This window comes from Manihot esculenta, chromosome 8 (assembly GCF_001659605.2).
Source record: "Manihot esculenta cultivar AM560-2 chromosome 8, M.esculenta_v8, whole genome shotgun sequence".
In the NCBI taxonomy this organism is placed as follows: Eukaryota; Viridiplantae; Streptophyta; class Magnoliopsida; order Malpighiales; family Euphorbiaceae; genus Manihot; species Manihot esculenta.
This window is the reverse complement of record NC_035168.2, coordinates 5,047-19,560: the sequence shown is the minus strand read 5'-3', so window position 1 is coordinate 19,560 and position 14,514 is coordinate 5,047. Positions and strand designations below refer to the sequence as shown.

General features: G+C 32.3%; 1 protein-coding gene across 2 annotated transcripts; it reads left to right on the top strand.

Moving 5' to 3' along the window:
• Window positions 1-8,208: 8,208 nt before the first annotated feature.
• LOC110607826 (uncharacterized WD repeat-containing protein C2A9.03) lies at window positions 8,209-13,807 on the top strand. Of its 2 annotated transcripts, none has more exons than XM_021746987.2 (10): window positions 8,209-8,410; window positions 9,133-9,292; window positions 9,505-9,672; window positions 9,818-9,904; window positions 10,430-10,564; window positions 10,744-10,854; window positions 11,196-11,287; window positions 11,413-11,518; window positions 12,793-12,879; window positions 13,022-13,807. In XM_021746987.2, exons 2-10 carry the CDS (start codon window positions 9,152-9,154, stop codon window positions 13,433-13,435), a joined length of 1,341 nt encoding a protein of 446 aa, XP_021602679.1. In that variant the 5' UTR covers window positions 8,209-8,410; window positions 9,133-9,151; the 3' UTR covers window positions 13,436-13,807. The 2 variants fall into 2 exon arrangements, with proteins under 2 accessions (XP_021602679.1, XP_021602680.1); XM_021746988.2 differs by lacking the exon at window positions 8,209-8,410 and adding an exon at window positions 8,469-8,993.
• The last annotated feature ends 707 nt before the right edge of the window (window positions 13,808-14,514 follow it).

Sequence of the window (14,514 nt, the reverse complement as noted above, 5' to 3'; positions counted from 1 at the left end):
TACTATCCGGTGGACTTCCGGAATGTCAGAGGTTCTAGAAGGGTAAGAGTGAAGGTTTTCTAAAAAGGTTTTAAGTGTTTCAAAGGGTTGATTCAGAAAAGAGTTACGTTTTGAGGAGAAGTGGCCTAAGGAGTTTCTGTCATGTTCGGCCCCCGAATGGTAAGTTCGGCCGCCGAAAGTGCCCAATGTTCGGCCCCCGAAAGTTGCATGGTTTTGCATGCAGTTTCAGCAGCCGAAACTGGGGTGGTCGGCTAAGTTGTGCATGCTCCTCAGTCCGTGGTTTGGCCAGGTGTTCACCTCCAGATCATGACCAGAGGTTTGGCCACGTCTCCCTTGACTCATCTGCAAGCTTTAATCAGCTTATGCAGAGGGTTGGTCTTTTGCAAAGGGGTTGAACGTTTTTGAGAGAAAAGAAGAGTTGTGAGGGTTTGAAGCTTTGGAGGAGGAGTTGCTGAGTTGGCTGTTCCTCTTCTGTTCTCAAGAGGTAAGGGAAGTCTTTAAACTTGTTTTAATGATTTATAACAGCTTTTAAAGAGGTTAAGGGGAGAGTTATGTATCTAGGTTTAGTTTTGATGTTTTAATGGTGGAAGTATGTATATGTGTTATAGTTGCTGTTTTGTTGGGGTTAGTAGGTAGTTTTGGACCCCTTGGTTCATATACCTGAGTATATGTGAGTGAAGGAGGAGGTATGCATGTATGGAGTGGGGTTGGTGCTTGGCAGGCGTGTTCATGCACGAAGCTGAGTTCTAGATGAACTCAGGTTCGGCCGCCGAAGGGAGGATTCGGCCGCCGAACCCCTTGTGAAGGCAGTTTCGGCTGCCTAAGGTTGCTTCCGAAAGAATGGACTTTCGGCTCTGTCATGCACATTCGGCCGCCGAAGGTGCCGCCGAAGGTGCTCTGTCCAGCCTTCTTTTGCATGTTTATGTGATTGTTTTCAGAGGTTCAGAGGGGATTATAGGGGTTTGTTTAAGAGTTAATAAGAGTATGTTTGACACCTCATTCGAGTCCATTTGTGTAGGATTGGACCCGACAGTTCAGGGAGGTCGTCAGGATTAGCAGTTGCAGCGTCAGTCAGGTTTCTGCTTGCGGAGCAGAGGTGAGTAGAACTAAACTTAATCCTTTTATTAAAGAAACAGAATGCTTTCAGCATAGTTCATGCATCATGACTGGTATGATTTATAGTAGGGTGAGTTGCATTAGAATCACAAAGTTGTTGCATTGTCTTATTCAGTGATAGTGGAAATTGGACCAAGGCGACATCAATAGCCCTTAGAGGGAGTTTTGAGGTCATGTCTAATTCCAGATGATTGGACCCAGGCGACATCAATAGCCCGTCGAGGGAGTTTTGACGTCATGTCCAATCAATGATGTGGAATGTATGAGTTGTGTTGCATTTTCATAAAAGATGTGTATGAATGAACTATTTTCAGTGTTTCTACTCACTGGGCTTTAGAAGCTCATCCCTTTCCCTTAAACCCAGTTTTGCAGGTTCTGTATAGCAGGGAAAATCAGCAACAGCAGAGTGGTGACTAGAAGACTGCATGTGTAATAACCTAGTATGGACATGATGTAAATCCAAGAAATATATGTAAAGGCATGTAATAGCTAGTAAGTCAGTATGATATGGTTTAGAATGTGCTTTTGCCTATTGTCTAGTGGATGTTAATCCCTTGTCTATGCATGTATCCAGTTTTACAGTTTCTTGATGAAAAATGAGTTAGACCAGACTTAATATATGTTGTGTTTTGAAAACCCAGTGAATGATAACTGTGAGGGTTCCCTTGACCCAAGACCAGTGCAAAGGAAAGACCAGGTTTGATTCCTGTGATCCACAGAGTAGACCACTAGAGAAGACCAGGTTTGATTCCTGTGACTCTATGGTAGCCAAGTTAACTTATGATATGCTGACCCTTACAGAGTGGGTTCTATGCTGCAGAGCGCATAGGGTATGGAGGTTACTTGGTAAAGCATCACTGGTGTATTATAGATAGTCAGAGGGCTAGTTCAGATTAGTATATCTGAGCATTTTGGTTCATATGCTTGGACCTACAGAGAGTGTTTTGAAAGGTTAAGTCTGGTTGTTTAAAAGCAAAGTGTTAACAGTTAATAGTCCAGTCGGATCATGTATGGGATTTTAACAGGTACACAGAGTTCAGGATAGGCTTACTACGGGTCTAGGCGGCCTTAAGCCGATCTGGATCCTAGTGCCGAGCGGTTCGGACCGTTACAAAGAGGGTACCGGTTTCCGGGCTGTTACACCATGTTCGGCGGCCGAACTTGAGGTTCGGCGGCCGAACCTGGACTTCCCTCACTTATGCCTTCGGGGGCCTAAGGCACACCCGAAATGCATGCATGTTCGGCGGCCGAACTTGAGATTCGGCGGCCGAACCTGGGTTTTCCTCCAAGGTTGTTTTCATGCAAAAACTCATTTCCTTTTTACTTAAAACCATGGAATACATTAAAACATTTTAAGAAAACATGTTTCTACCCTACTAGAGGCTTCCGACATCCGAGATTCCACCAGACGGTAGGAATTCCGATACCGGAGTCTAGCCGGGTATTACACAACCAAAGTCCATACTTGGTCAACGTACATGAAATCCATTTTAAATTACATTGCTTCAAGCCAATTTGAAAAATCAATGTCAGACATTGCTTCTTCATAGTTGTTAGGCTCATCAGGTATGAGTGAAACATCATTATGAGCCTCCACTATAGGTCTAACCTTATTGGAGCACAGCTTGTTTTAATATATCTTCGCGGTAATATTTTAACTTGTGTTTCCACAGCAGACATTACAGTCTCTAGTTTCGATTCCATTTGGATGTCTATTTGTGGTTCTTAAACTTCTTCAAATTCTACCTGACTCCCACTGCTTCTTTCAAAGAAATATTTTTCTAGAAAGATAGCATGTTTTGAGAATACCTTTTCTCAGTGGGATTATAAAAGTAATATCCAATAGTTTCTTTTGGATATTCTATAAATTTATATTTATCTGACTTAGGTCCCATCTTATCATATATTAGACGTTTCACATAAGCATCACATCTCTAAATCTTAATGTGTGATAAGACTGGCTTTTTGTAAGTCCACATCTCATATGAGATCTTATCAATAGATTTGGATGGAACTGTATTAAGAAGATATATCGCAATTTGCAAGGTATATCCTCAAAGGGATAGAGGTAAGTCTGTAAGACTCATCATGGACCGTATCATATCTAATAAAGTACGATTTCTCTTTTCTGAAACTCTATTGTATTGTGGTATTCTAGGTAAGTCTATTATGAGAGAATCTCATTCTCTGTTAGATAATAATAAAATTCATGACTTAAGTATTCATCAGTTTGATAGGATCTAAATGATTTAATACTTTTGTGAGCTTCCTTTCAAATTCAATTTTGAATCCCTTGGACTCTTCAAAAGATTCAGATTTATATTTCATTAAATATACATAACCATATATAATATAGTAACTAGTGAATATAATAAAATATAAGTACTTACCTATGGCCAAGGTGGTTATTGGTCCAAATACATTTATATGTATAAGACTTAATAATTTTTGTGACCGTTTACCTTTTTCTTAAAATGTGTTTTGGTCGTTTTGCCATTAAATAAGTTTCACAAATTTCACATGATTCATAATCAAATGGATTATGATATCCATCTTTATCTAATTTAGTGATTCTTATTTCATTTATATGACCAAGTCTACAATGCCAAAACAGAGATGAAAGTTAATTATCTAATTTGAGTCTCTTTTATATTGAGAATAGGCATTATGTAAACCATCTATATAAATTTTAATTTCATAAAAAGCTCATTTATTATTAAAGAATAAGTGTTATTCTCAATTATTAACCTGAATTCAATATTCAAGACTAAAATGAAATTAAAATAATTTTGGAAGAATACCAAATTTTATTAGCACGGAAAATTTAATCTAATTAATCCAATAATAAATATAAATTCTCTATTATACTTTAATCATTTAAACGGGACTCTGATACCACTATTAGATTTCAATCGAATTGAGCGCAATGGAAAAATAAGAAAAACAAAATTTTTCACCAACATGAGTCGCACACTGAGAAAATAAATACTTTTTATTTTCTTTGCAACAAAATACAAGATTATTCATTTTGGTTGAGTTGTTATAAATCACAAACCGTCCAAATGTTCAGTTTCTAACGATATCCATACAGAATAGCAATTGAAAAACCTTAGTTCTAAAGATTGAGAAGGGGAGAGGTTTTGAGTGCTAGCTCCTACAAATTCTGAAGGCTTTTTAGAGTTTCTGCCAAGAGTCACCTAAACTCTCATAAGATATCATTTTATACTAAAATCTTAGGATTTCAATATAATAATATTTATTTATTTAACTAATTAAATAAATAAATTACAACTATGGTTCATAATTTCAAAATGCAAGCCATATGAATTTTAAATAATTTTAATTAAATCCCTACTTAATTAATTAGATCAAAATTATAATTCTTTCAAATTATAATTTTATCCCAAAATCAATTTATATGCAATCAAGTTTTACTTGATTTAATTTCTCATTTTATTTTCTTATGTAATTCTTTATGTGTTGATCTATTATATTCTAAATATGTTAGTAATAAATATAATTAATTAATTAATTAATTTGAAAGTCAAAAACATTATCTAGCAACATACTAAAACTATCCAAATATTCAGAATGTTAAAAGTGATTTGACTTAATCTTTCAGCACATGGTTTGTCAATATAACTAATGTTCATTTATCACAAATGTCCCGATTTAACATTTAATGGATGAAATGTGTTTGCAATATTAAATCACATTAGTTCTCATTTGGTAGCTATTGACCTATTGAATAAAATTTCAAATCTCAATTGCTAATCTTATTCAATTTTGTACAAGGTTTTCATGATCAATGCTAACAAAAAACAAATTGGACATTTCCTACTTTTAACCTAGGGCGACGAATCATACATCAATCTCATAAATATTTTCATACGGTTCCTAATATATTACTAACACTTTATACCAATACCCAGAAGTGAATTTTTCTGGGCAATTAAAACACATGCCTTGTGATCTTTGTCTTTGCATTTCATCCCAAATGAGCGTTTTTATGGTGGGTCTCGGTTTCATCTTAGGTGTCATCTTGCTGAATGTGTCAACTGTTCATCACGCATTCGAGCAAGGCTAATGGCTCCTTTCAATATTTTAGGTTTGAACATTCTAATGCTAATAGCTATTTTAGTTTTGAGGCCACCCATGAATGTCCCAACCAAGACTTTTTGTGTTCATTCTTATACTCGGTTATCCAATTTCTCGAATTCCCTTTGGTAGTCACGGAAGGATCTAATCTGGCGGACCTTGAACAAGGTTTCATCAAAATCGTGGCAATATATTGGCCCAAATTGCGCCCATAATTCATCACGGAAGATTTCCCAAGTCACTCCTTCATCTTTATAGGCTCTGCTCATCCACTGCCACCATTGGTTGGCTTCGCCTTTCAGATGAAATGAAGCCAAAGGTATCTTTTGAGAATATGAAGTTCCTTGATACTCAAAGAATTATCCTACCTTCATTAACCATTCAGTAGGGTCATCCCTTACAAAGCGTGGAAACTCAAGCTTGGCTGTGAGAAAAGTAGTTGTCGGCCTCTTTCTATGTGACTTCGTGTTTCTGAATGTCGTGTGAGGGAAAGAACGATGGGTTCCTAGACATTGCAAGCCGAAGGTGATGATCGGTTAAAGACTATCAGTTAAGATAATTTGTTGGGTGTAGAATCCAATTGACGCAGCTTGTCTGAAACTCCTTCCTCCATTCGACTAAAACTGGTTTAGAGTTCCCCAAATCCTGCTTCTAAATTTTCAATCTTCTCTTTCTTAGTTGTCATAGTACCATAGATCCCAATCAAAGCTTGTTTTAAGAAAAAAATTATTAAATATATCATAAATAAATATATAATTTAAAGTTTATTATTGAGAATAATAAAATAAAAATAATACTATGAAATTTCACAATTTAACAATATAAATATGATTATTTTAGACAATCTTGTTTTTTTTTTTTATCCTTTCTCAGTTTTGATATATATGTATAAATTTAAGTAACAAAAAATTGTATAATTTATTATATATAATAATTTAATTAAATTAATATTTGATTAGATAATTTTTATTTTATTAAAATTTTACTTTTTCTTAGTATATTAGACCACATTACTTTTTATTAGTATTATTATAAATATTTTAATTTTTTTCACAAAATCCGTTTAATTAAAATAAAAATATTTTTTTTCTATAAAACTATTGCAATTTTATTTGATCAGAATTAATTTTTTTGAAAAATTTTGAATTAAAATAAAAATTATTATAATAATTTAAAATATATTTAAATTATACGATTAATTTAATTAATAAAATTTAAATTAAATTAATTTGAATTTTTTGTAAAATTTTAAATTATTTATTTAATAAAATTATTATTTTTTATTAACTCTAATTCACATAAAATTTTAATTAAAATTATATATTAAAACAATCTCATTAATGAAATTGTAATTTTTAAGTAACATGATTATAATTATTTTAAGTATTTTATTCAATTTTTTAAAAATTTTAGATAATATTAAAATTATGATAAATTTTAAAATTAAAATAAATTTTTTTCAAATATTATTTTAAACTCATCAATAAAATTAAAATAATATCATCTTTAAATCTAAATGCTCCATTATAGATATTATAAATTAATTTTTGTAACATGCATTTTATATTATTTATATTTATTATACATATTAATGTTACTGATCTTTTATATTTTTTTTATTAATTTTACATATAATATAATAATGCTAAAATATATTACTTTCAAGACCCAATTAAATTTGGTATTCTATTGTCATAAATCAAATTAGTGCTATTGTACTTTATATTTAATTAAAGTTTGTTAAAAAAATTATTATGAAATAAAATTAAGAAAATATATTACTTTACCAATTCTATTACTATAAATGAAATATTATAAATATGTTATATAAATTTTTAATTTTATTCATTAATATTTATTATTTAACAAAATTATTATTCATATGTATTTTAAAAAAAATTATTGTAGTCCAATTATGGCATAGATTATAGGTTAAAAAACTAATATATTGCTTAAATTTATAATGCAATAAAAAATTTTAGATTAATAAATATATATTTTATTTTGCTTTAAATTATTGATTTTAAATAATAAATTATTTTTATTTATTTACTATTTAAAAGATACGATTATACATAATTTTTTTATTAATAATTATTTTTATATAATTTTATATAAAAAAAGTTTTATTTAGAAACCGTACCCTTATCAAAAACTTTAATAGTTTTTTTGTTTTAATATTTTATTTAGTAGTATTAAAGTTTTATTTATTATTATATGTACAATTTAATATATTAAAATTATTTGAATATAATAAAATATAAAATGCTCAAATCGACTAAATATGTATTACATTTTAAAGAGTAATATACTTTCAATTCAATTGAATTACTTACATTTTATATGTATAATTCTCCTTTATATTCAAATTTAATAATATAAATAGTAAAATATAAGATAAAATTATTTAAATTATTTTCACTATTAAAATGTTAATTAAATAATTTAATGTTACGCTAATTTTTTTTCCAAATTTTAATTTTAATTTTTTTATTTTTAATTTATATCTACCTATAATATATTGTATATATAAAAGTGAAAAAAATGTTAGCATTGCTAAAAATACTTTACTTAAATATAAAATAATTAAAAAGTCTAATTAATAAATAAAAAATTATATTTAAAAAATAAAAAATATATTTAGTAAAAAATATTTGAATTTATCGTTTAACCTACCACATTTTAATGGTTGATATACTTATATTTAATTTTTATATAAAATTATAAATTAAATATAAAAATATATGAATAAAAATTAATGCATATCTAATTAAATATGAAGTATATTATAATAAATATTTTATAAAAAATAACAAAATATTATATATAAAAAATCAAATAATATATATAACAATTATAAACAAAACAAAAAAAAACTACTATACATTTATAATAATTAGTATACCATCTTAGGGAGATAAATTAAAAAGTGAAAAATAGAAAAAAAACGTGAAAGTAAATATATATGTAATGCTTGTCAAATTATAAAATAGTAGGAAAAAAATATTAATAAGCCGGTTGGGAAAAATCAGATAAAAGAAATGAAATTAAAATTAGAAGGTCGAGTGTTCTGCTTACCTCTTCGGCGTTTATGACATCCTTGCTCTCCCTCAACGCATCCCACAAACTCTCCCGCGGACAGCAGGCACAATAGAGACCCGTCTTTCTGTAGCTCATCTATATTGTATATTCTAAGGTGTTGTTCTCTGAGTATTTAATCGATCTAATTCGATTTTATTATCACCGATTTTTTTTCCTTTCTGTTTGGTTTGTAAATCTCGAGGTTGTGGCTTGTCTCTTCCGATTGAAACTGTTTTGGCTCGATTGGAGCTCTGATTTAATGAGAATCGTGTTAGATCTGTGAATCGTGTTCTTTTTCGGTTTTGAGATTTTTTAACATCTTTTTATATGCGACTGGGGTATGGATTGTTTGGATTAATCGATGTAAACATTGGATTTTGGCTTCTGGTTTAGCATTATAGGGATTTTGGGTTGTGTTTGGAGTTTTGTGATTTGTGGGTTTTGGTTGAAGGTAAAGCTTTTATCTTCCTAGCTTAGATTTGTTGAAAGTTAATAATCTATTTGATGTAAATTGTCTTGCGCATTATATATAACAGATTCTATACCCAATTACTAGATGGGGGGAGAGGGTATCAGAATCATCAATTCAAGCCCACATTCTTCGGTAGACTTTGACAAGATTCTGCTTAGGGTTTGATAAGATCCACTCAAGCCACGAGTCTTTAACACTGATGGAACCATTCCATTTTGGGATATAAGTAACAATTGTTATTCAAACTAGCCTCAATTTCTTTTTGGATATTTTTCTCTTGAAGAGTGAAATTATTTTAGAGTGAATAGCGTAGCATCAAGGAAAGGGTTTCCATGTATTATAATAATGAATTGTTGTTGGCTCAGGTTTATTTGCAATACAAACATGTCCCAATACCAGGGGGATGAAATGGATTACATGGCAGATGATTTTGAAATGGCGGAAGTGGATGATGATGTGTATTTCCGTGGTAGATTCATGGGTGATTCAGAGTCTGATGACGATGACGATGAATACGATCATTTGGTTTGTTTATTTCCTTTACCAATTTAATCTTTAAAAGTTGTGGATTATTTAATTTGTTTTTAGTGCTGCTCTTCTCTGTTTGATTGTCTTTTGCTACTTTTCCGTCTTTGTGATGAAGTACTTCTGTTTTCAAATTTATTAAAAAGCTTATTTGTGCCATTTTCCTCATGTGATGGGGGTGTGCATGGGCATCACGGTGGTTGCTTGTGCAGGACAATAAGATAACAGATACATCTGCTGCAGATGCTAGGAGAGGAAAGGATATCCAGGGAATTCCTTGGGAGAGACTGAGCATTTCCCGTGAGAAGTACAGACAAACTAGGCTAGATCAATACAAGAACTATGAAAACATCCCTCAGTCGGGAGAAGGTTCAGAAAAGGTAGAACAGATTTTTCCTCTGGGCTGCTATTGAAATGCTTTGGAGCATAGCTTTTCACATTTTGTTTGTTCCATTGAGTGTGCTATTGAAATGCTTTGGAACATAGCTCTTCACATTTTGCTTCTTCCATTCGTTTTATCTCCAGGAATGCAAGCCAACAAAGAAGGGGGAAATGTATTATGAGTTTTGGCGCAATACAAGATCTGTGACATCAACTATCCTTCATTTTCAAGTACGTGATATGGTTATCCATCATCTTTACTTGGTTCTTACCCCTTCAATTCATGTGCGGATGGGTAGGTGGATTCAGTATTTGGTGTAAAAGATATTAATATGCAAGGTTTAAAAATGTATATTGTTGGGAAAACAATTTTTCTCATCTGAATCCTTCTCTGATCAGTGATTGGCATTGAAGTTATCACTGTTCATTACAGTGCGTAATGTTCCAACCTGGCTAATTATTGCAACTTCCTCATTCAAATGATGTAATATTTTTGCATTAGTGGAGAATCTTAAGCTTTAGAAATGGGGAAAGCAACAACTTGACTCTATGAGCTAAAGTGCTAATGCTTTATTTTCTTTAGGATTTTGTGGTTAGAACACGTTCAATGAGATTGGTGTCATAATGTTTATGAAAGCTAATTGCTGATTTAATGATGTTGAGCAATATTTTGTTTTAATCCAATGCAAAGAACTGATCTTTCTTGAAAGTAAAAATGACTGAGTGGAGGTCTCAACCCTTTTTTGGGCATTGCAGTTGCGGAACTTGGTTTGGTCAACCACAAAACATGATGTCTATCTTATGTCACATTTCTCAATTGTTCACTGGTCATCCTTAAGTTGCAAGAAGACTGAAGTTCTTAACGTTTCTGGTCATGTGGCACCATGCGAGGTAAATTTAACAAAATTTTATGTGAAGCTTGAAGGTGTTCTCCTCGACCCAACCCCTCCCTCCCCACCCCGCACCAAAAAAAAAAAAAACAGACACAAACATGCAAAAGAAAAAGATATTTTTTAATTCGCACAGTGATATTTATTATTTTTTTTTGGGGACTCTTTGTTCTTTTATAGAAACACCCTGGGAGCCTCTTGGAAGGATTTACTCAAACTCAAGTTAGTACACTGGCAGTACGCGATAAGTTGTTGATTGCTGGAGGGTTCCAGGGAGAACTTATTTGTAAGGTAACCTTGTCTAATAATTTTCCTGTTATGGTCAGTGGTATTATTGCCAACGGGTAAAGGAACTAATTGCTTAAATAGTGCAAAATTTTTTATTTATAATATATATATTTAGAAATCATGTTCAACACCTATTTTCTATGTAATCGCTCTTGGTTTACAATATTAATGGAGAAAAAGTGGAGCTTTATTGTAAAACCGAACAGTGTGATGTGCTCTCAACAATTATATATAATACGATCTGCTAATCTTGTGAATTTCTATTACAAGCTTTTTAGAGTAGGGTTTTGCTTGGTTCATCTGGAATTTTGAAAGTAACTTGCTTGTTTTTCTATTTGGAGCAGCATTTAGAGCGACCGGGAGTTATCTTCTGTTACAGAACAACTTATGAGGATAATGCAATTACAAATGCAGTTGAGATTTACGATTGTGCCAGGTTTTCCCCTCCTTATCTTCATTCCTTTTTTTATTTATATATTTTTTTCTTTTTTCTTCATCTTCAATAACTGTAACTGCGAGTTCTTCTTATCCTGGCTAACTGGAAATTCTGCAATGTTTCAGTGGTGCAGTTCATTTCATGGCTTCAAATAATGACTGTGGAGTTAGAGATTTTGACATGGAGAAATTCCAGCTTACTAAGCATTTTAGTTTCCCTTGGCCAGTGAATGTGAGCATCCCTTCTGTATTCTATGGCTTTGTAGGTTCTAAGCTTGTTCATAGGGATACTTGAAGTTGAGTGTCGTGTATTTATATGGTGTCTAGTCATTATTGCCATCCACGTCGAAAATAACTATCACAGAACAAATGAACAATATAACCATTCAAGAAATTCTATTGGAGTGAATATCCTGATAAATGTGAGGATGTCAATTTTGTGATTTTTTGACAGCATTCTGTTTAAAGACTGACGTTGAAAAAGGTTAGAATCTAACCTCAAAACATCTTTGGATCCACAAGGAGAGTAAACTCTGGAGTGCGCTGGAGTACTATCTCATGAAACAATACATGCCTATTTATAAAAATGCAAACCCTAGTTTTACTTGGGCAAGTCTACTTAAATAAGTACGCTAGAACTGTGGAAATACTTTTCGAGTACGAGGAAATAAAGCTGAAACTAACAAGAAGAATTAATATGCATGAATGCTATTAAAATCAATTCTATGTGAAATACAAAGACCTCTCCACTTTGATGAAAGCTTATACTCAAGTTTATAGATTAAAATTGTAAATCCTTTCAATGTCTTTGTGCCTTTAATTTGCTCCCAGAGTAACTTACCATCCATGCTTCTTCGTTGAACTTTTATCTGGTTGTTAATGGAGCTATTAATGTAGAAGTAGTGGATTTGACATAATTAACCCAATAAGTTCAATATACTGAACTCACTGAATTAACTTTTCCAATTTATTAAACTGCAATAATTTGTCTTTTTTAGCTTTTAATTCTTGATCACTGTTGTAAAGTTCATTGAATTTAATTTATTCAACAAATTTAACTTGACTTGTACTTGCACCTTCCCTGAATTTTTATTTGTCCAACTTTGTTATATTCAGACTAGAAAGTTATTGCAATTTTCGGAGGCCATATTTTTCTTCAGTTCTGTCATTTAGAAATTAGAATGAAATGTCCTGTCCACAAATTTGAAAAAATCCTTGATAAATTTTCATAGTATCACCATTTTTAGTAAAATAAAAAATTATCTTTGTAATAATTATAATAAAATTCAACTGCATATACTTTTGAAGTCATTATGCGACTGGATTGAACTTGGGGCTGACCCTTCATATGTGGGTTTGGTAGAGCTGAGCTGAGCTGACTGCTTTTATATTAAATTTATGTGATTTAATGATGTGGGCACATACTGCTTATCATATTTTGATTAACAAACAAGCATGTTCTCTAATTTGGATTTAATATGTCATTTTTTTCATCTCTGTTTGCAGCACACCTCACTGAGTCCTGATGGTAAGCTTGTTACCATTGTTGGCGACAACCCGGAGGGACTACTAGTAGATTCTCAAACTGGAAAGGTATTCCTGTATTTATTTCTTTTTACTGCAGTGTTTAATTTTCTTTTTTTCTTTTCCTTTTTTTTTTAATAAACCTTGTGTAAATGTTTTCATATCCCTTTATGCGAGACCTCCAGCTAATTTGAAGCCGTTATTGTTGTAGACCATCACGCCTTTGTGTGGACATTTGGATTTCTCATTTGCTTCTGCATGGCATCCTGATGGCCGCATCTTTGCCACTGGGAATCAAGACAAGACCTGTCGTATTTGGGATGCTAGAAACTTGTCAAAATCTGTTGCTGTTCTCAAGGGCAACTTAGGAGCCATTAGATCAATTCGTTTTACAGCTGATGGGCAATTTATGGCGATGGCAGAGCCAGCTGATTTTGTGCACGTCTATGATGTGAAAAATGGATTTGACAAAGAGCAGGAGATTGACTTTTTCGGGGAAATCTCTGGTGTGTCTTTCAGCCCTGATACCGAATCTCTCTTCATAGGAGTGTGGGATCGCACCTATGGAAGCCTCCTCCAGTACAACCGATGCAGGAATTACGCATATCTGGACTCCTTTCTGTGATTTAACACGTGTATACCTAGTCGTGGGTTTGCGCTGGAAATTTGCATGCATGTCCTATGAATGTGAGGATGTTGGATCCGACGTTATTGTAAGTGAACAAAGGTGACATACCTCATGTTATGCCAGTGGAAGAGGGTGCTGAGAAAGAGAATTCAACTTATTTGTTTCATGCTATGGTACATGGGTTTAAATAATGCTGGCGGCAGGGAAGTTGGAAGGCTGGACATGGGGTGTAAGTTCTAGTCAGGTTTGTAAAATAATGGATAAAAATGTAGGGAGGCTTGGGAGTGTATTTGTTTAGGAGAACTGATCACAGCATAATTAAGACTCGGGGTCATTATTGTTAATAACATTCCCCACACCTTCAACCCCTCTCTCTCTCTCTCTCTCTGTGCTTATCTTATCCTTTTACCCACCGAAAGCCATGCTTCTGTCATTAATATTTGAGGCATAATGAAATTGTGTTGCTGTGAAATAGGTCTCTTCGCTTTATGGTTTGGTTAATTGATTTAAGATGAAAAAATAAGATCCAGTAAAGACATCCGAATACGAGCCGAGGCTCAAGGCTTAAATTTCTGAACCAATTTTCTCTTAAGGCGGAAAACCAAATGTCAAATACGAGACCAACAGGGCCCGTAACGAAAAATCTTGGAGGATCGTATGAAATACATTCTTTATTTCTGAACCAATGTTTTCAAGTTCGGACAGGTTAATTAAATTTTAAAAAATAAAATACTTTTAAAAGATAATTTAAAATTTTAAATAATAATATTTAATAGAGTAATACTTAAACATGTATATATAAGAATCATAACAAAGGTTTAAGAATTAATAAAATAAAGAACTAAATTAAGAACTATACAATATAACCTTCCCAAAGGTCCAAGATCAACTATCAAGGAAAATATTCTTCCAGCAACATGTTGAAAATGTTAAAAGAAAGAGTGCTTTGACTCAATAAGTAACTATCTAAGCTAATGTAGCTCTAATATGACATGCTTATACAATAAAATTATATATATAAAACAATACAATACATATTCACACAACAATCCATCGCTTTACCTTTAAATTTAAAT

What these genes read in the sequence shown, in the direction of transcription:
- LOC110607826 (XM_021746987.2), top strand. Translation starts at nt 9,152, where the DNA reads ATGTCCCAATACCAGGGGGATGAAATGGATTACATGGCAGATGATTTT. An exon ending in CGGGAGAAGGTTCAGAAAAG is followed by an intron (nt 9,673 to 9,817) that starts GTAGAACAGATT and finishes TTTTATCTCCAG; the next exon opens with GAATGCAAGCCAACAAAGAA. An exon ending in GAGATTTACGATTGTGCCAG is followed by an intron (nt 11,288 to 11,412) that starts GTTTTCCCCTCC and finishes GCAATGTTTCAG; the next exon opens with TGGTGCAGTTCATTTCATGG.